The sequence below is a fragment of the Chiloscyllium punctatum genome, chromosome 30 (assembly GCF_047496795.1).
Source record: "Chiloscyllium punctatum isolate Juve2018m chromosome 30, sChiPun1.3, whole genome shotgun sequence".
NCBI lineage: Eukaryota > Metazoa > Chordata > Chondrichthyes > Orectolobiformes > Hemiscylliidae > Chiloscyllium > Chiloscyllium punctatum.
This window is the reverse complement of record NC_092768.1, coordinates 38530734-38554006: the sequence shown is the minus strand read 5'-3', so window position 1 is coordinate 38554006 and position 23273 is coordinate 38530734. Positions and strand designations below refer to the sequence as shown.

Here is a 23273-nt window from a genome sequence, read left to right as displayed (position 1 = left end):
ACTGTCAGACAGCACAGGGACACCGCACTGACTGTGACAGACAGCACGGGGACACTGCACTGACTGTGTCACACAGCACGGGGACACTGCACTGACTGTGACAGACAGCACGGGGACACCGCACTGACTGTGACAGGCAGCACGGGGACACAGCATTGACTGTGACAGAGAGCACAGGGACACGGCACTGACTGTGGCAGACAAAATGGGGACACAGCTCTGACCGTGTCACACAGCACGGGGACACAGCACAGACTGGGACAGGCAGCATGGGACACAGTACTGACTGTGACAGACAGCACAGGGACACCGCACTGACTGTGACAGGCAGCACGGGGACACAGCACTGACTGTGACAGACAGCATGGGACACAGCACTGATATTGACAAACAGCACGGTGACACCGCACTGACTGTGACAGGCAGCACGGGAACACAGCACTGACTGTGACAGGCAACACAGGGACATCGCACTGACTGTGACAGGGAGCACAGGGACATGGCACTGACTGTGACAGACCAAACAGGGACACAGCTCTGAACTTGTCACACAGCACAGGTACACAGCACTGACTGTGACAGGCAGCACAGGAACGCATTACTGGCGTTCACAAAGAGCAGGGTGACACCGCACTGACTGTGACAGACAGTACAGGTACACAGCACTAACTGTGACAAGGGGCACGGGACACAGCACTGACTGTGACAGAGAGCACGGGACACAGCACTGACTGTGACAGGCAGCACGGGGACACAGCACTGACTGTGACAGACAGCACGGGGACACCGCACTGACTGTGACAGACAGCACGGGGACACCGCACTGACTGTGACAGACAGCACAGGGACACAGCACTGACTGTGACAGAGAGCACAGGGACACAGCACTGACTGTGACAGAGAGCACAGGGACACAGCACTGACTGTGACAGACAGCACGGGGACACAGCACTGACTGTGACAGACAGCACGGGGACACCGCACTGACTGTGACAGACAGCACGGGGACACAGCGCTGACTGTGACAGACAGCACGGGGACACCACACTGACTGTGACAGACAGCACGGGGACACAGCACTGACTGTGACAGACAGCACAGGGACACAGCACTGACTGTGACAGAGAGCACGGGGACACTGCACTGACTGTGACAGACAGCACGGGGACACCGCACTGACTGTGACAGACAGCACAGGGACACCGCACTGACTGTGACAGACAGCACAGGGACACAGCACTGACTGAGAGAGAGTGCACGGGGACACCGCACTGACTGTGACAGACAGCACGGGGACACCGCACTGACTGTGACAGAGAGCACGGGGACACAGCACTGACTGTGACAGACAGCACAGGGACACAGCACTGACTGTGACAGACAGCACAGGGACACAGCACTGACTGAGAGAGAGTGCACGGGGACACCGCACTGACTGTGACAGACAGCACGGGGACACCGCACTGACTGTGACAGACAGCACGGGGACACAGCACTGACTGTGACAGACAGCACGGGGACACAGCACTGACTGTGAGAGAGAGCACGGGGACACCGCACTGACTGTGACAGACAGCACGGGGACACTGCACTGACTGTGACAGACAGCGCGGGGACACTGCACTGACTGTGGGAGAGAGCACAGGGACACCGCACTGACTGTGACAGACAGCACGGGGACACCGCACTGACTGTGACAGAGAGCACGGGGACACAGCACTGACTGTGACAGACAGCACGGGGACACAGCACTGACTGTGACAGACAAAACGGGGTCACTGAACTAACTGTGAGAGGCAGCATGAGGACACAGCACTGACTGTGACAGACAGCACAGATACACAGCACTAACTGTGACAGGCAGCACGGGGACACAGCACTGACCGTGTCACACACCACAGGGACACAGCACCGACTGTGACAGGCAGCACAGGGACACCGCACTGACTGTGACAGACAAAACGGGGACACAGCTCTGACTGTGACCAAGAGCACAGGGACATGGCACTGACTGTGACAGACAAAACGGGGACACAGCTCTGACCGTGTCACACAGCACAGGTACACAGCACTGACTGTGACAGGCAGCACAGGGACACATCACTTGCATTCACAAAGAGCAGGGTGACACTGCACTGACTGTGACAGACAGCACATGAACTCTACACTGACTGTCAGACAGCACAGGGACACCGCACTGACTGTGACAGACAGCACGGGGACACTGCACTGACTGTGTCACACAGCACGGGGACACTGCACTGACTGTGACAGACAGCACGGGGACACCGCACTGACTGTGACAGGCAGCACGGGGACACAGCATTGACTGTGACAGAGAGCACAGGGACACGGCACTGACTGTGGCAGACAAAATGGGGACACAGCTCTGACCGTGTCACACAGCACGGGGACACAGCACAGACTGGGACAGGCAGCATGGGACACAGTACTGACTGTGACAGACAGCACAGGGACACCGCACTGACTGTGACAGGCAGCACGGGGACACAGCACTGACTGTGACAGACAGCATGGGACACAGCACTGATATTGACAAACAGCACGGTGACACCGCACTGACTGTGACAGGCAGCACGGGAACACAGCACTGACTGTGACAGGCAACACAGGGACATCGCACTGACTGTGACAGGGAGCACAGGGACATGGCACTGACTGTGACAGACCAAACAGGGACACAGCTCTGAACTTGTCACACAGCACAGGTACACAGCACTGACTGTGACAGGCAGCACAGGAACGCATTACTGGCGTTCACAAAGAGCAGGGTGACACCGCACTGACTGTGACAGACAGTACAGGTACACAGCACTAACTGTGACAAGGGGCACGGGACACAGCACTGACTGTGACAGAGAGCACGGGACACAGCACAGACTGTGACAGGCAGCACGGGGACACAGCACTGACTGTGACAGACAGCACGGGGACACCGCACTGACTGTGACAGACAGCACGGGGACACCGCACTGACTGTGACAGACAGCACAGGGACACAGCACTGACTGTGACAGAGAGCACAGGGACACAGCACTGACTGTGACAGAGAGCACAGGGACACAGCACTGACTGTGACAGACAGCACGGGGACACAGCACTGACTGTGACAGACAGCACGGGGACACCGCACTGACTGTGACAGACAGCACGGGGACACAGCGCTGACTGTGACAGACAGCACGGGGACACCACACTGACTGTGACAGACAGCACGGGGACACAGCACTGACTGTGACAGACAGCACAGGGACACAGCACTGACTGTGACAGAGAGCACGGGGACACTGCACTGACTGTGACAGACAGCACGGGGACACCGCACTGACTGTGACAGACAGCACAGGGACACCGCACTGACTGTGACAGACAGCACAGGGACACTGCACTGACTGTGACAGACAGCACGGGGACACAGCACTGACTGTGACAGACAGCACGGGGACACCACACTGACTGTGACAGACAGCACGGGGACACTACACTGACTGTGACAGACAGCACAGGGACACAGCACTGACTGTGACAGACAGCACAGGGACACCGCACTGACTGTGACAGACAGCACGGGGACACAGCACTGACTGTGACAGACAGCACGGGGACACAGCACTGACTGTGACAGACAGCACGGGGACACAGCACTGACTGTGACAGACAGCACAGGGACACAGCACTGACTGTGACAGACAGCACGGGGACACTGCACTGACTGTGACAGACAGTACGGGGACACTACACTGACTGTGACAGACAGCACAGGGACACAGCGCTGACTGTGACAGACAGCACGGGGACACCGCACTGACTGTGACAGACAGCACAGGGACACAGCACTGACTGTGACAGACAGCACAGGGACACCGCACTGACTGTGACAGACAGCACGGGGACACAGCACTGACTGTGACAGACAGCACGGGGACACAGCACTGACTGTGACAGACAGTACGGGGACACTACACTGACTGTGACAGACAGCACAGGGACACAGCGCTGACTGTGACAGACAGCACGGGGACACAGCACTGACTGTGACAGACAGCACAGGGACACAGCGCTGACTGTGACAGACAGCACGGGGACACAGCACTGACTGTGACAGACAGCACGGGGACACAGCACTGACTGTGACAGACAGCACGGGGACACTGCACTGACTGTGAGAGAGAGCACGGGGTCACAGCACTGACTGTGACAGACAGCACGGGGACACTACACTGACTGTGACAGACAGCACGGGGACACAGCACTGACTGTGACAGACAGTACGCGGACACTGCACTGACTGTGACAGACAGCACAGGGACACAGCACTGACTGTGACAGACAGCACAGGGACACCGCACTGACTGTGACAGACAGCACGGGGACACTACACTGACTGTGACAGACAGCACGGGGACAAAGCACTGACTGTGACAGACAGCACGGGGACACAGCACTGACTGTGACAGACAGCACAGGGACACCGCACTGACTGTGACAGACAGCACGGAGACACCGCACTGACTGTGACAGACAGCACGGGGACACTACACTGACTGTGACAGACAGCACGGGGACACAGCACTGACTGTGACAGACAGCACGCGGACACTGCACTGACTGTGACAGACAGCACAGGGACACAGCACTGACTGTGACAGACAGCACAGGGACACCGCACTGACTGTGACAGACAGCACGGGGACACCGCACTGACTGTGAGAGAGAGCACGGGGACACAGCACTGACTGTGACAGACAGCACAGGGACACAGCACTGACTGTGACAGACAGCACAGGGACACCGCACTGACTGTGACAGACAGCACGGGGACACAGCACTGACTGTGACAGACAGCACGGGGACACAGCACTGACTGTGACAGACAGCACAGGGACACAGCACTGACTGTGACAGACAGCACGGGGACACAGCACTGACTGTGACAGACAGCACGGGGACACTGCACTGACTGTGAGAGAGAGCATGGGGACACAGCACTGACTGTGACAGACAGCACAGGGACACAGTATGACTGTGACAGACAGCACAGGGATGCCGCACTGACTGTGAGAGAGAGCATGGGGACACAGCACTGACTGTGAGAGAGAGCACGGGGACACAGCACTGACTGTGACAGACAGCACGGGGACACCGCACTGACTGTGACAGACAGCACGGGGACACAGCACTGACTGTGACAGACAGCACGGGGACACAGCACTGACTGTGACAGACAGCACGGGGACACCGCACTGACTGTGAGAGAGAGCACGGGGACACCGCACTGACTGTGAGAGAGAGCACGGGGACACAGCACTGACTGTGACAGGCAGCACAGGGACACAGCACTGACTGTGACAGGCAGCACGGGGACACAGCACTGACTGTGACAGACAGCACGGGGACACTGCACTGACTGTGAGAGAGAGCACAGGGACACTGCAATGACTGTGACAGACAGCACAGGGACACAGCACTGACTGTGAGAGAGAGCACGGGGACACAGTATGACTGTGACAGACGGCACAGGGATGCCGCACTGACTGTGAGAGAGAGCATGGGGACACAGCACAGACAGTGACAGACAGCACGGGGACACAGCACAGACAGTGACAGACAGCACGGGGACACTGCACTGACTGTGACAGACAGCACGGGGACACTGCACTGACTGTGACAGACAGCACGGGGACACTGCACTGACTGTGAGAGACAGCACGGGGACACCGCACTGACTGTGAGAGACAGCACGGGGACACCGCACTGACTGTGACAGACAGCACGGGGACACTGCACTGACTGTGACAGACAGCACGGGGACACCACACTGACTGTGACAGACAGCACAGGGACACAGCACTGACTGTGAGAGACAGCACAGGGACACCGCACTGACTGTGACAGACAGCACGGGGACACAGCACTGACTGTGACAGACAGCACGGGGACACAGCACAGACAGTGACAGACAGCACGGAGACACTGCACTGACTGTGACAGGCAGCACAGGGACACAGCACTGAATGTGACAGACAGCACTGACTGTGACAGACAGCACAGGGACACAGTATGACTGTGACAGACAGCACAGGGACACAGTATGACTGTGACAGACAGCACAGGGATACCGCACTGACTGTGACAGACAGCACGGGGACACAGCACTGACTGTGACAGACAGCACGGGGACCCAGAACTGACTGTGACAGACAGCACAGGGACACCGCACTGACTGTGACAGACAGCACGGGGACACTGCACTGACTGTGACAGACAGCACAGGGATACCGCACTGACTGTGACAGACAGCACAGGGATACCGCACTGACTGTGACAGACAGCACGGGGACCCAGAACTGACTGTGACAGACAGTACAGGTACACAGCACTAACTGTGACAGACAGTACAGGTACACAGCACTAACTGTGACAGGCAGTACAGGTACACAGCACTGACTGTGACAGACAGCACAGGTACACAGCACTGACTGTGACAGACAGCATGGGGACACAGCACTGACTGTGACAGACAGCATGGGGACACAGCACTGACTGTGACAGACAGTACGGGGACACAGCACTGACTGTGACAGGCAGCACAGGTACACAGCACTGACTGTGACAGACAGCACAGGGATACCGCACTGACTGTGACAGACAGCACGGGGACCCAGAACTGACTGTGACAGACAGCACGGGGACACCGCACTGACTGTGACAGACAGTACGGGGACACAGCACTGACTGTGACAGGCAGCACAGGTACACAGCACTAACTGTGACAGACAGTACAGGTACACAGCACTGACTATGGCAGACAGCACGGGGACACAGCACTGACTGTGACAGACAGCACAGGTACACAGCATTGACTGTGACAGAGAGCACGGGGACACAGCACTGACTGTGACAGACAGCACGGGGACACAGCACAGACAGTGACAGGCAGCACATAGAGACTGCATTGACTGTGACAGGCAGCACGGGGATACCCCACTGACTGTGACAGACAGCACTGACTGTGACAGACAGCACTGACTGTGACAGACAGCACGGGGACCCAGAAATGACTGTGACAGACAGCACGGGGGTCACCGCACTGACTGTGACAGACAGCACGGGGACACAGCATTGACTGTGACAGACAGCACAGGTACACATCAGTGGCTTTGACAGACAAAAGAAACTCGGGTACTCACTGGCTCGACTACTGCTGGCTCCCCTTTCTCACCCTTTAATCCACTCAGGGCCATCTGGAAGAACAAAACAATTAGTCACAAACACAATAACACTCAGTTCCCCATTTCATGTGTCACAACCTCCTTGGAAGGAGGAGAAAAAGGCGGAAGAGGGATGGAGGTTTATGGTCAGGGCAGAGGGTGGCCTTGTGTGAAATTAGACGTGAAAGACCAACAAATGAACAACAATTCATTCTTCAAAGCTGCAGAGTTACAAGCCTGTAAAGGCAAAGATTGGGTCGGTCATTTGTGCATGTGACTCATCAAGGCGGTAAGGGGTAGTCATGCTGGGAGAGAGTTTTTTGCATTGGGAAGTGGGAGATAGTGAAGACAGAATGCGCATGTAGTAGTACACTGTCAGGGTTTTCCTGTCCTTGTGGTCGGAACTCATTACTCTCTCATAGAACATTACAGCACAGTACTATGTTGTGCCAACCTGTGGAAACAATCTGAAACCCATTCTCATCCATATCCCTATCCAATGGCCATTTAAATGCCCTTAAAGTTGGCAAGTCTACTACTGTTGCAGGCAGTGCATTCCACACCCCACCTACTCTCTGAGTACAAAAACTACCTCTGACATCTGTCCAATATCTATCACCCCTCAATTTAAAGCTATGTCCCCTCATGCTAGCCATCACCATCCAAGGAAAAAGGCTCTCACTGTCCACTTGGGCTAACCCTTGAATTATCTTATATATCTCAATTAAGTTGCCTCTCAGCCTTCTTCTCTCTAACAAAAACAGCCTCACATCCCTCAGCCTTTCCTCGTAAGACCTCCCCTCCATACCAGGCAACATGTTAGTAAATCTCCTCTGAACCCTTTTCAAAGCTTCCACATCCTTCCTACATTGTGGTGACCAGAACTGTACGCAATACTCCAAATATGCCCACACCAGAGCTTTATATAGCTGCAGCATGTTTTCATGGTTCCGAAACTCAATCCCTCTACCAATAAAAGCTAACACACCGTATGCTTTCTTAACAACGCTATCAACCTGGGAGGCAACTTTCAAGGATCTATGTACCTGGACACCGAGATCTCTCTGCTCATCTACATTATCAAGAATCTTACCATTACCCCAGTACTCTTTATTCCTCTTGCTCCTTCCAAAATGAGTCACCTCGCACTTTTCCACATTAAACTCCTTTTGCTACCTGTCAGCTCAGTTCTGCAGCTTATCTATGTCTCTCTGTAACCTACAACATCCTTTGTCATTATCCACAACTCTACCGACCTTCATGTCATCCGTAAATTGACTAACCAATCCTTGTATGCCTTCATCCAGATCATTTATATAAACGACAAGCAACAGTGGACCCAAATCAGATCCTTGCGGTACCCTAGTCGTAACTGAACTCCAGGATGAATATTTCCCATCAACCACCACCCTCTGTCATCTTTCAGCCAGCCAATGTCTGATCTAAACCGTTAAATCACCCTCAATCCATACCTCCGTAATTTGTGCAATAGTCTATCATGGTGAACCTTATCAAACACCTTACCAAAGTCCATATACACCACATCAACCATTTTACCCTCATCCACCTATTTGGTCATCATCTCAAAGAACTCAATAAGGATTGTGAGGCACGACCGACCCTTCACAAAATTGTGTTGACTATGCCTCATCATCTCAAGGGTGTCATATTCTGATGCAAGTCCTGAGTGTGGCACTAGAGAGAAAAGATGTTGGCAATGGGACATGGAGAATAATGACCATTGGATGGGCATTGATTGGCGGTGGCACCCAAAGGCCCTTCCTGCCTTCATTTTTGGAGAGTTCCTCTTCATTGTGTTCTAATCGGTACAATCAACATGAAATCTTCAATAACTTACCTGCCCCATAAATATTGCCTGAAAAGAAAACAGAAATTGCTGGAGAAACTCAGTAGGTCTGTCAGTATCTGAGGAGAGAAAACAGAATTTACATTTTGAGTCAAGTGAGACTTCTTCAGTTCTGAAGGAGGTTACCAGACCTGAAAGATATATTCTGCTTTTTTCCCATAGATGCTGCCATGCCCACTGAGTTTCTCCAGTAATTACTATTTCTGTTTTTGTTTCAGATTTCCAGCATCCAGAGTTCTTTGGATTAAACAATGTCCAACGATGCCCAGTCTCAAATAGTGACATCATGGACAATGCGTTAACAGGAATCTGGAATTATAAGGCAGCTGCCATCTTGCATGCAGATGGAAGCCAACATTGGCATCGTTTCATGAGGAATACTGTGTGTCAGGCAATCAGAGAGCTGGAGACGATATCACGGGGAGAAGGCTCAATATCAGGCACCCAGGAAATGGGAACCACTGCTTTGCAGGAGGTGCACAAATGTTTGATGGATCAGGAAGACTACTGTAGGAGAAAATGGCATCGCAAAGCAGGAGGTGAATCACCACAGCAGAATGGGTGGCTGAGAGGACTTCAGGGCAGTTTGGGTTTGAGGCTGACGGAGATGCAGCTTTCACAGCAGACAGACTGAGCAGCAGTCACAGACATGAGACAGTTGCAGTAGGGAGACATTTACAAGGACAGCAGAACTGCATTGGACAAGGAGAGGGTCACACCGTGAGGAATGGAGGAGGAAGGAATGGGGAACAGACGACAAAGGTGTCCAAAGGGGCATCAAGATGGGATTCATGGATATTGTGTACAGAGACCAGGAGACAACATGTACAGAGACCAGGAGACATGTACAGAGTCCAGGAGACAACATGAGCATAGAGACCAGGAGACAATGTGCACAGAGACCAAGGGACAACAAGGACAGAGCCCAGGAGACAACGTGCACAGAGTGTAGGAAACAACATATCCAGAGACGAGGTGACAACTTGCAAGAGACCAAGGGACAACATGCACAAACGCCAAGAGACGACATGCAGAGATGAGGAAACAATGTTTACAGAGACCAAGTGACTACATACACTGAGACCAGGAGACAACATGCACTGAGACCAGGAGACAACGTGCACTGAGACAGGAGACAATATGCACAGAGACCAGGAGACAGCGTACACTGAGACCAGGAGACAATATGCACTGAGACCAGGAGACAGCGTGCACTGAGACAGGAAACAATATGCACTGAGACCAGGAGACAGCGTGCACTGAGACCAGAAGGCAACGTGCACTGAGACCAGGAGACAGCGTGCACTGAGACCAGGAGACAGCGTACACTGAGACCAGGAGACGATAAGCACTGAGACCAGGAGACAATATGCACTGAGACAGGAGACAGCGTACACTGAGACAGGAGACAACGTGCACAGAGACCAGGAGACAGCGTGCACTGAGACCAGGAGACAGGGTACACTGAGACCAGGAGACGATAAGCACTGAGACCAGGAGACAATATGCACTGAGACAGGAGACAGCGTACACTGAGACCAGGAGACAGCGTGCACAGAGACCAGGAGACAATATGCACTGAGACAGGAGACAGCGTGCACTGAGACCAGGAGACAGCGTACACTGAGACCAGGACACAGCCTGCAATGAGGCCAGGAGACAGCGTACACTGAGACCAGGAGACGATAAGCACTGAGACCAGGAGACAACGTGCACTGAGACAGGAGACAATATGCACTGAGAACAGGAGACAGCGTGCACTGAGACCAGGAAACAGCGTACACTGAGACAAGGAGACAACGTGCACTGAGACAGGAGACAATATGCAGTGAGACCAGGAGACAATATGCACTGAGACCAGGAGTAATCATGCACTGAGACCAGGAGACAGTGTGAACTGAGACCAGGAGACAGCGTGCACTGAGACCAGGAGACAGCGTGCACTGAGACCAGGAGACAGGGTGCACTGAGACCAGGAGACAGGGTGCACTGAGACCAGGAGACAACTTGCACTGAGACCAGGAGACAGTGTGAACTGAGACCAGGAGACAGCGTACACTGAGACCAGGAGACATCGTGGACTGAGACCAGGAGACAGCGTACACTGAGGCTAGGAGACAATAAGCACTGAGACCAGGAGACAGTGTGCACTGAGACGAGAAGACAGCGTGCACTGAGACCAGGAGAAAATATGCACTGAGACCAGGAACAGCGTACACTGAGATCAGGAGACAGCGTGCACTGAGACCAAGAGACAATATGCACTGAGACCAGGAGACAGCATACACTGAGACAGGGTGACAATATGCACTGAGACCAGGAGACAGCGTGCACTGAGACCAGGAGACAGCATACACTGAGACAGGGTGACAATATGCACTGAGACCAGGAGACAGCGTGCACTGAGACGAGGAGACAGCATACACTGAGACAGGGTGACAATATGCACTGAGACCAGGAGACAGCGTGCACTGAGACCAGGAGACAGCGTGCACTGAGACCAGGAGACAATATGCACTGAGACCAGGAGACAGCGTGCACTGAGACCAGGAGACAGCGTGCACTGAGACCAGGAGACAGCGTGCACTGAGACCAGGAGACAGCGTGCACTGAGACCAGGAGACAGCGTGCACTGAGACCAGGAGACAGCGTGCACTGAGACCAGGAGACAGCGTGCACTGAGACCAGGAGACAGCGTGCACTGAGACCAAGAGGAAGCGTGCACTGAGACCAGGGGACAGCGTACACTGAGACCAGGAGACGACGTGCACTGAGGCCAGGAGACAGCGTGCACTGAGGCCAGGAGACAGCGTGCACTGAGAATAGAAGACAATATGCACTGAGACCAGGAGATAGCATGCACTGAGACCAGGAGACAGTGTGCACTGACACCAGGAGACAGTGTGCACTGAGACCAGGAGACAGCATGCACTGATACAAGGAGACAATATGCACTGAGACCAGGAGACAGCATGCACTGATACAAGGAGACAATATGCACTGAGAACAGGAGCAGCGTAGACTGAGATCAGGAGACAGCGTGCACTGAGACCAGGAGGCAGCGTACACTGAGACCAGGAGACAGCGTACACTGAGACCAGGAGACAACGTGCACTGAGACCAGGAGACAATATGGACTCAGACCAGGAGACAGCGTGAACTGAGACCAGGAGACAGCGTGCACTGAGACCAGGAGACAATATGCACTGAGACCAGGAGACAGCGTGCACTGAGACCAGGAGACAGCGTGCACTGAGACCAGGAGACAATATGCACTGAGACCACGAGACAGCGTGCACTGAGAACAGGAGACAGCATGCACTGAGACCAGGAGACAGCGTACACTGAGACCAGGAGACAGCGTGCACTGAGACCAGGAGACAGCGTACAGTGAGACCAGGAGAAAATATTCACTGAGACCAGGAGACAGCGTGCACTGAGACCAGGAGACAATATGCAATGAGACCAGGAGACAATATGCACAAACACCAGGAGACAGCGTGCACTGAGACCAGGAGACAGTGTGCACTGAGACAAGGAGACAGCGAACACTGAGACCAGGAGACAGCATAAACTGAGACTAGGAGACAATAAGCACTGAGACCAGGAGACAGCATGCACTGAGACCAGGAGACAATATGCACTGAGACCAGGAGCAGCGTGCACTGAGACCAGGAGACAGCGTGCACTGAGACCAGGAGACAGCGTACACTGAGACCAGGAGACAGCGTACACTGAGACCAGGAGACAGCGTACACTGAGACCAGGAGACAGCGTACACTGAGACCAGGAGACAGCGTGCACTGAGACCAGGAGACAGCGTGCACTGAGACCAGGAGACAACGTGCACTGAGACCAGGAGACAATATGGACTCAGACCAGGAGACAGCGTGCACTGAGACCAGGAGACAGCCTGCACTGAGGCCAGGAGACAGCGTGCACTGAGACCACGAGACAATATGCATTAAAACCGGCAGACAGCGTGCACTGAGAGCAGGAGACAGCGTGCAATGAGACCAGAAGACAGCATAAACTGAGACTAGGAGACAATAAGCACTGAGACCAGGAGACAATATTCACTGAGACCAGGAGGCGGCGTGCACTGAGACCAGGAGACTGCGTGCATTGAGACCAGGAGATAGCGTGCATTGAGACGAGGGGACAAGTGCACTGAGGCCAGGAAACAGCGTGCACTGAGACCAGGAGGCAGCATGCACTGAGACTAGGAGACAACGTGCACTGAGACAAGGGGAGAGCGGACACAGACAAGGAGACAACGTGCACTGAGGCCAGGAGACAGCGTGCACTGATACCAGGAGACAGCGTGCACTGAGACCAAGAGAAAGCGTGCACTGAGACCAGGAGACAGCGTGCACTGAGACCAAGAGGAAGCGTGCACTGAGACCAGGGGACAGCGTACACTGAGACCAGGAGACGACGTGCACTGAGGCCAGGAGACAGCGTGCACTGAGACCAGGAGACAGCATACACTGAGAATAGAAGACAATATGCACTGAGACCAGGAGATAGCATGCACTGAGACCATGAGACAGTGTGCACTGAGACCAGGAGACAGCGAACACTGACACCAGGAGACAGCGTAAACTGAGACGAGGAGACAATAAGCACTGAGACCAGGAGACAATATGCACTGAGACCAGGAGCAGCGTAGACTGAGATCAGGAGACAGCGTGCACTGAGACCAGGAGACAACCTGCACTGAGACAGGAGACAATATGCACTGAGAAAGGAGACAGTGCACTGAGACCAGGAGACAGTAGCACTGAGACTAGGGGAGAGCAGACACTGAGACTAGTAGACAATATGCACTGAGACCAGGAGACAGCGTACACTGAGACGAGGACAAAATATGCACTGAGACAGGAGACAGCGTACACTGAGACAGGAGACAGCGTGCACTGAGACCAGGAGACAGCGTGCACTGAGACCAGGAGACAGCGTGCACTGAGACCAGGAGACAATAGGCACTGAGAGCGGGAGACAGCGTACACTGAGACCAGGAGACAATATGCACTGAGACAGGAGACAGCGTACACTGAGACCAGAAGACAGCGTACACTGAGACCAGGAGACAATAGGCACTGAGAGCGGGAGACAGCGTACACTGAGACCAGGAGACAATGTGCACTGAGACCAGGAGACAGCGTGCACTGAGACCAGGAGACAATATGCACTGAGACAGGAGACAGCGTACACTGAGACAGGAGACAGCGTGCACTGAGACCAGGAGACAGCGTGCACTGAGACCAGGAGACAATAGGCACTGAGACCAGGAGACAGCGTACACTGAGACCAGGAGACAGCGTACACTGAGACCAGGAGACAATGTGCACTGAGACCAGGAGACAGCGTGCACTGAGACCAGGAGACAATATGCACTGAGACAGGAGACAGCGTACACTGAGACCAGAAGACAGCGTACACTGAGACCAGGAGACAATATGTACTGAGACAGGAGACAGCGTACACTGAGACAGGAGACAGCGTGCACTGAGACCAGGAGACAGCGTGCACTGAGACCAGGAGACAATAGGCACTGAGACCAGGAGACAGCGTACACTGAGACCAGGAGACAGTGTGCACTGAGACCAGGAGACAGCGAACACTGAGACCAGGAGACAGCATAAACTGAGACTAGGAGACAATAAGCACTGAGACCAGGAGACAGCATGCACTGAGACCAGGAGACAATATGCACTGAGACCAGGAGCAGCGTGCACTGAGACCAGGAGACAGCGTGCACTGAGACCAGGAGACAGCGTACACTGAGACCAGGAGACAGCGTACACTGAGACCAGGAGACAGCGTACACTGAGACCAGGAGACAGCGTGCACTCAGACCAGGAGACAGCGTGCACTGAGACCAGGAGACAACGTGCACTGAGACCAGGAGACAATATGGACTCAGACCAGGAGACAGCGTGCACTGAGACCAGGAGACAGCCTGCACTGAGGCCAGGAGACAGCGTGCACTGAGACCACGAGACAATATGCACTAAAACCGGCAGACAGCGTGCACTGAGAGCAGGAGACAGCGTGCAATGAGACCAGAAGACAGCATAAACTGAGACTAGGAGACAATAAGCACTGAGACCAGGAGACAATATTCACTGAGACCAGGAGGCGGCGTGCACTGAGACCAGGAGACTGCGTGCATTGAGACCAGGAGACAGCGTGCATTGAGACGAGGGGACAAGTGCACTGAGGCCAGGAAACAGCGTGCACTGAGACCAGGAGGCAGCATGCACTGAGACTAGGAGACAACGTGCACTGAGACAAGGGGAGAGCGGACACAGACAAGGAGACAACGTGCACTGAGGCCAGGAGACAGCGTGCACTGATACCAGGAGACAGCGTGCACTGAGACCAAGAGAAAGCGTGCACTGAGACCAGGAGACAGCGTGCACTGAGACCAAGAGGAAGCGTGCACTGAGACCAGGGGACAGCGTACACTGAGACCAGGAGACGACGTGCACTGAGGCCAGGAGACAGCGTGCACTGAGACCAGGAGACAGCATACACTGAGAATAGAAGACAATATGCACTGAGACCAGGAGATAGCATGCACTGAGACCATGAGACAGTGTGCACCGAGATCAGGATACAGCGAACACTGACACCAGGAGACAGCGTAAACTGGGACGAGGAGACAATAAGCACTGAGACCAGGAGACAATATGCACTGAGACCAGGAGCAGCGTAGACTGAGATCAGGAGACAGCGTGCACTGAGACCAGGAGACAGTAGCACTGAGACTAGGGGAGAGCAGACACTGAGACTAGTAGACAATATGCACTGAGACCAGGAGACAGCGTACACTGAGACCAGGAGACAGGGTACACTGAGACCATGAGACGATAAGCAATGAGACCAGGAGACAATATGCACTGAGACAGGAGACAGCGTACACTGAGACCAGAAGACAGCGTACACTGAGACCAGGAGACAATAGGCACTGAGAGCGGGAGACAGCGTACACTGAGACCAGGAGACAATGTGCACTGAGACCAGGAGACAGCGTGCACTGAGACCAGGAGACAATATGCACTCAGACAGGAGACAGCGTACACTGAGACAGGAGACAGCGTGCACTGAGACCAGGAGACAGCGTGCACTGAGACCAGGAGACAATAGGCACTGAGACCAGGAGACAGCGTACACTGAGACCAGGAGACAATGTGCACTGAGACCAGGAGACAGCGTGCACTGAGACCAGGAGACAATATGCACTGAGACAGGAGACAGCGTACACTGAGACCAGAAGACAGCGTACACTGAGACCAGGAGACAATAGGCACTGAGACCAGGAGACAGCGTACACTGAGACCAGGAGACAATGTGCACTGAGACCAGGAGACAGCGTGCACTGAGACCAGGAGACAATATGCACTGAGACAGGAGACAGCGTGCACTGAGACCAGGAGACAATATGCACTGAGACAGGAGACAATATGCACTGACAAAGGAGACAGTGCACTGAGACCAGGAGACAGTAGCACTGAGACTAGGGGAGAGCGGACACTGAGACTAGTAGAGAATATGCACTGAGACCAGGAGACAGCGTACACTGAGACCAGGACAAAATATGCACTGTGACCAGGAGACAGCGTACACTGAGACCAGGAGACAATGTGCACTGAGACCAGGAGACAGCGTGCACTGAGACCAGGAGACAATATGCACTGAGACAGGAGACAGCGTACACTGAGACAGGAGACAGCGTGCACTGAGACCAGGAGACAGCGTGCACTGAGACCTGGAGACAGGGTACACTGAGACCATGAGACGATAAGCAATGAGACCAGGAGACAATATGCACTGAGACAGGAGACAGCGTACACTGAGACCAGAAGACAGCGTACACTGAGACCAGGAGACAATAGGCACTGAGACCAGGAGACAGCGTACACTGAGACCAGGAGACAATATGCACTGAGACAGGAGACAGCGTACACTGAGACAGGAGACAGCGTGCACTGAGATCAGGAGACAGCGTGCACTGAGACCAGGAGACAATATGCACTGAGACAGGAGACAGCGTGCACTGAGACCAGGACACAGCCTGCAATGAGGCCAGGAGACATCGTACACTGAGACCAGGAACCAGCGTACACTGAGACAAGGAGACAACGTGCACTGAGACAGGAGACAATATGCACTGAGACCAGGAGACAATATGCACTGAGACCAGGAGACAATATGCACTGAGACCAGGAGACAGAGTGCACTGAGACCAGGAGACAATATGCAGTGAGACCAGGAGACAATATGCACTGAGACCAGGAGACAGAGTGCACTGAGACCAGGAGACAATATGCACTGAGACAGGAGACAGCGTGCACTGAGACCAGGAGACAGCGTGCACTGAGACCAGAACACAGCCTGCAATGAGGCCAGGAGACAGCGTGCACTGAGACCAGGAGACAGCGTGTACTGAGACCAGGAGACAATATGCACTGAGACCAGGAGGCAGCGTACACTGAGACCAGGAGACAATATGCACTGAGACCAGGAAACAGCGTACACTGAGACAAGGAGACAACGTGCACTGAGACAGGAGACAATATGCACTGAGACCAGGAGACAATATGCAGTGAGACCAGGAGACAATATGCACTGAGACAGGAGACAGCGTGCACTGAGACCAGGAGACAGCGTGCACTGAGACCAGGAGACAATAGGCACTGAGACCAGGAGACAGCGTACACTGAGACCAGGAGACAGCGTACACTGAGACCAGGAGACAATGTGCACTGAGACCAGGAGACAGCGTGCACTGAGACCAGGAGACAATATGCACTGAGACAGGAGACAGCGTACACTGAGACCAGAAGACAGCGTACACTGAGACCAGGAGACAATATGCACTGAGACCAGGAGACAGCGTACACTGAGACAGGAGACAGCGTGCACTGAGACCAGGAGACAGCGTGCACTGAGACCAGGAGACAATAGGCACTGAGACCAGGAGACAGCGTACACTGAGACCAGGAGACAGTGTGCACTGAGACCAGGAGACAGCGAACACTGAGACCAGGAGACAGCATAAACTGAGACTAGGAGACAATAAGCACTGAGACCAGGAGACAGCATGCACTGAGACCAGGAGACAATATGCACTGAGACCAGGAGCAGCGTGCACTGAGACCAGGAGACAGTGTGCACTGAGACCAGGAGACAGCGAACACTGAGACCAGGAGACAGCATAAACTGAGACTAGGAGACAATAAGCACTGAGACCAGGAGACAGCATGCACTGAGACCAGGAGACAATATGCACTGAGACCAGGAGCAGCGTGCACTGAGACCAGGAGACAGCGTGCACTGAGACCAGGAGACAGCGTACACTGAGACCAGGAGACAGCGTACACTGAGACCAGGAGACAGCGTACACTGAGACCAGGAGACAGCGTACACTGAGACCAGGAGACAGCGTACACTGAGACCAGGAGACAGCGTGCACTCAGACCAGGAGACAGCGTGCACTGAGACCAGGAGACAGCGTACACTGAGACCAGGAGACAATGTGCACTGAGACCAGGAGACAGCGTGCACTGAGACCAGGAGACAATATGCACTGAGACAGGAGACAGCGTGCACTGAGACCAGGAGACAATATGCACTGAGACAGGAGACAATATGCACTGACAAAGGAGACAGTGCACTGAGACCAGGAGACAGTAGCACTGAGACTAGGGGAGAGCGGACACTGAGACTAGTAGAGAATATGCACTGAGACCAGGAGACAGCGTACACTGAGACCAGGACAAAATATGCACTGTGACCAGGAGACAGCGTACACTGAGACCAGGAGACAATGTGCACTGAGACCAGGAGACAGCGTGCACTGAGACCAGGAGACAATATGCACTGAGACAGGAGACAGCGTACACTGAGACAGGAGACAGCGTGCACTGAGACCAGGAGACAGCGTGCACTGAGACCTGGAGACAGGGTACACTGAGACCATGAGACGATAAGCAATGAGACCAGGAGACAATATGCACTGAGACAGGAGACAGCGTACACTGAGACCAGAAGACAGCGTACACTGAGACCAGGAGACAATAGGCACTGAGACCAGGAGACAGCGTACACTGAGACCAGGAGACAATATGCACTGAGACAGGAGACAGCGTACACTGAGACAGGAGACAGCGTGCACTGAGATCAGGAGACAGCGTGCACTGAGACCAGGAGACAATATGCACTGAGACAGGAGACAGCGTGCACTGAGACCAGGACACAGCCTGCAATGAGGCCAGGAGACATCGTACACTGAGACCAGGAACCAGCGTACACTGAGACAAGGAGACAACGTGCACTGAGACAGGAGACAATATGCACTGAGACCAGGAGACAATATGCACTGAGACCAGGAGACAATATGCACTGAGACCAGGAGACAGAGTGCACTGAGACCAGGAGACAATATGCAGTGAGACCAGGAGACAATATGCACTGAGACCAGGAGACAGAGTGCACTGAGACCAGGAGACAATATGCACTGAGACAGGAGACAGCGTGCACTGAGACCAGGAGACAGCGTGCACTGAGACCAGAACACAGCCTGCAATGAGGCCAGGAGACAGCGTGCACTGAGACCAGGAGACAGCGTGTACTGAGACCAGGAGACAATATGCACTGAGACCAGGAGGCAGCGTACACTGAGACCAGGAGACAATATGCACTGAGACCAGGAAACAGCGTACACTGAGACAAGGAGACAACGTGCACTGAGACAGGAGACAATATGCACTGAGACCAGGAGACAATATGCAGTGAGACCAGGAGACAATATGCACTGAGACAGGAGACAGCGTGCACTGAGACCAGGAGACAATAGGCACTGAGACCAGGAGACAGCGTACACTGAGACCAGGAGACAGCGTACACTGAGACCAGGAGACAATGTGCACTGAGACCAGGAGACAGCGTGCACTGAGACCAGGAGACAATATGCACTGAGACAGGAGACAGCGTACACTGAGACCAGAAGACAGCGTACACTGAGACCAGGAGACAATATGTACTGAGACAGGAGACAGCGTACACTGAGACAGGAGACAGCGTGCACTGAGACCAGGAGACAGCGTGCACTGAGACCAGGAGACAATAGGCACTGAGACCAGGAGACAGCGTACACTGAGACCAGGAGACAGTGTGCACTGAGACCAGGAGACAGCGAACACTGAGACCAGGAGACAGCATAAACTGAGACTAGGAGACAATAAGCACTGAGACCAGGAGACAGCATGCACTGAGACCAGGAGACAATATGCACTGAGACCAGGAGCAGCGTGCACTGAGACCAGGAGACAGCGTGCACTGAGACCAGGAGACAGCGTACACTGAGACCAGGAGACAGCGTACACTGAGACCAGGAGACAGCGTACACTGAGACCAGGAGACAGCGTGCACTCAGACCAGGAGACAGCGTGCACTGAGACCAGGAGACAACGTGCACTGAGACCAGGAGACAATATGGACTCAGACCAGGAGACAGCGTGCACTGAGACCAGGAGACAGCCTGCACTGAGGCCAGGAGACAGCGTGCACTGAGACCACGAGACAATATGCACTAAAACCGGCAGACAGCGTGCACTGAGAGCAGGAGACAGCGTGCAATGAGACCAGAAGACAGCATAAACTGAGACTAGGAGACAATAAGCACTGAGACCAGGAGACAATATTCACTGAGACCAGGAGGCGGCGTGCACTGAGACCAGGAGACTGCGTGCATTGAGACCAGGAGACAGCGTGCATTGAGACGAGGGGACAAGTGCACTGAGGCCAGGAAACAGCGTGCACTGAGACCAGGAGGCAGCATGCACTGAGACTAGGAGACAACGTGCACTGAGACAAGGGGAGAGCGGACACAGACAAGGAGACAACGTGCACTGAGGCCAGGAGACAGCGTGCACTGATACCAGGAGACAGCGTGCACTGAGACCAAGAGAAAGCGTGCACTGAGACCAGGAGACAGCGTGCACTGAGACCAAGAGGAAGCGTGCACTGAGACCAGGGGACAGCGTACACTGAGACCAGGAGACGACGTGCACTGAGGCCAGGAGACAGCGTGCACTGAGACCAGGAGACAGCATACACTGAGAATAGAAGACAATATGCACTGAGACCAGGAGATAGCATGCACTGAGACCATGAGACAGTGTGCACCGAGATCAGGATACAGCGAACACTGACACCAGGAGACAGCGTAAACTGGGACGAGGAGACAATAAGCACTGAGACCAGGAGACAATATGCACTGAGACCAGGAGCAGCGTAGACTGAGATCAGGAGACAGCGTGCACTGAGACCAGGAGACAGTAGCACTGAGACTAGGGGAGAGCAGACACTGAGACTAGTAGACAATATGCACTGAGACCAGGAGACAGCGTACACTGAGACCAGGAGACAGGGTACACTGAGACCATGAGACGATAAGCAATGAGACCAGGAGACAATATGCACTGAGACAGGAGACAGCGTACACTGAGACCAGAAGACAGCGTACACTGAGACCAGGAGACAATAGGCACTGAGAGCGGGAGACAGCGTACACTGAGACCAGGAGACAATGTGCACTGAGACCAGGAGACAGCGTGCACTGAGACCAGGAGACAATATGCACTCAGACAGGAGACAGCGTACACTGAGACAGGAGACAGCGTGCACTGAGACCAGGAGACAGCGTGCACTGAGACCAGGAGACAATAGGCACTGAGACCAGGAGACAGCGTACACTGAGACCAGGAGACAATGTGCACTGAGACCAGGAGACAGCGTGCACTGAGACCAGGAGACAATATGCACTGAGACAGGAGACAGCGTACACTGAGACCAGAAGACAGCGTACACTGAGACCAGGAGACAATAGGCACTGAGACCAGGAGACAGCGTACACTGAGACCAGGAGACAATGTGCACTGAGACCAGGAGACAGCGTGCACTGAGACCAGGAGACAATATGCACTGAGACAGGAGACAGCGTGCACTGAGACCAGGAGACAATATGCACTGAGACAGGAGACAATATGCACTGACAAAGGAGACAGTGCACTGAGACCAGGAGACAGTAGCACTGAGACTAGGGGAGAGCGGACACTGAGACTAGTAGAGAATATGCACTGAGACCAGGAGACAGCGTACACTGAGACCAGGACAAAATATGCACTGTGACCAGGAGACAGCGTACACTGAGACCAGGAGACAATGTGCACTGAGACCAGGAGACAGCGTGCACTGAGACCAGGAGACAATATGCACTGAGACAGGAGACAGCGTACACTGAGACAGGAGACAGCGTGCACTGAGACCAGGAGACAGCGTGCACTGAGACCTGGAGACAGGGTACACTGAGACCATGAGACGATAAGCAATGAGACCAGGAGACAATATGCACTGAGACAGGAGACAGCGTACACTGAGACCAGAAGACAGCGTACACTGAGACCAGGAGACAATAGGCACTGAGACCAGGAGACAGCGTACACTGAGACCAGGAGACAATATGCACTGAGACAGGAGACAGCGTACACTGAGACAGGAGACAGCGTGCACTGAGATCAGGAGACAGCGTGCACTGAGACCAGGAGACAATATGCACTGAGACAGGAGACAGCGTGCACTGAGACCAGGACACAGCCTGCAATGAGGCCAGGAGACATCGTACACTGAGACCAGGAACCAGCGTACACTGAGACAAGGAGACAACGTGCACTGAGACAGGAGACAATATGCACTGAGACCAGGAGACAATATGCACTGAGACCAGGAGACAATATGCACTGAGACCAGGAGACAGAGTGCACTGAGACCAGGAGACAATATGCAGTGAGACCAGGAGACAATATGCACTGAGACCAGGAGACAGAGTGCACTGAGACCAGGAGACAATATGCACTGAGACAGGAGACAGCGTGCACTGAGACCAGGAGACAGCGTGCACTGAGACCAGAACACAGCCTGCAATGAGGCCAGGAGACAGCGTGCACTGAGACCAGGAGACAGCGTGTACTGAGACCAGGAGACAATATGCACTGAGACCAGGAGGCAGCGTACACTGAGACCAGGAGACAATATGCACTGAGACCAGGAAACAGCGTACACTGAGACAAGGAGACAACGTGCACTGAGACAGGAGACAATAT

General features: G+C 54.1%; 1 protein-coding gene across 5 annotated transcripts in view; it reads right to left on the bottom strand.

The window, feature by feature from the left end:
• LOC140455426 (collagen alpha-1(XI) chain-like) overlaps positions 1–23273 on the bottom strand; it is a 338251-nt gene that overhangs the window by 34841 nt on the left and 280137 nt on the right. For all 5 annotated transcript variants that reach the window (XM_072550289.1, XM_072550291.1, XM_072550293.1 and 2 more), the window contains one exon: positions 7212–7265. In XM_072550289.1, coding sequence (XP_072406390.1) covers positions 7212–7265 — 54 coding nt within the window. The remainder of the gene's footprint in view (positions 1–7211; positions 7266–23273) is intronic.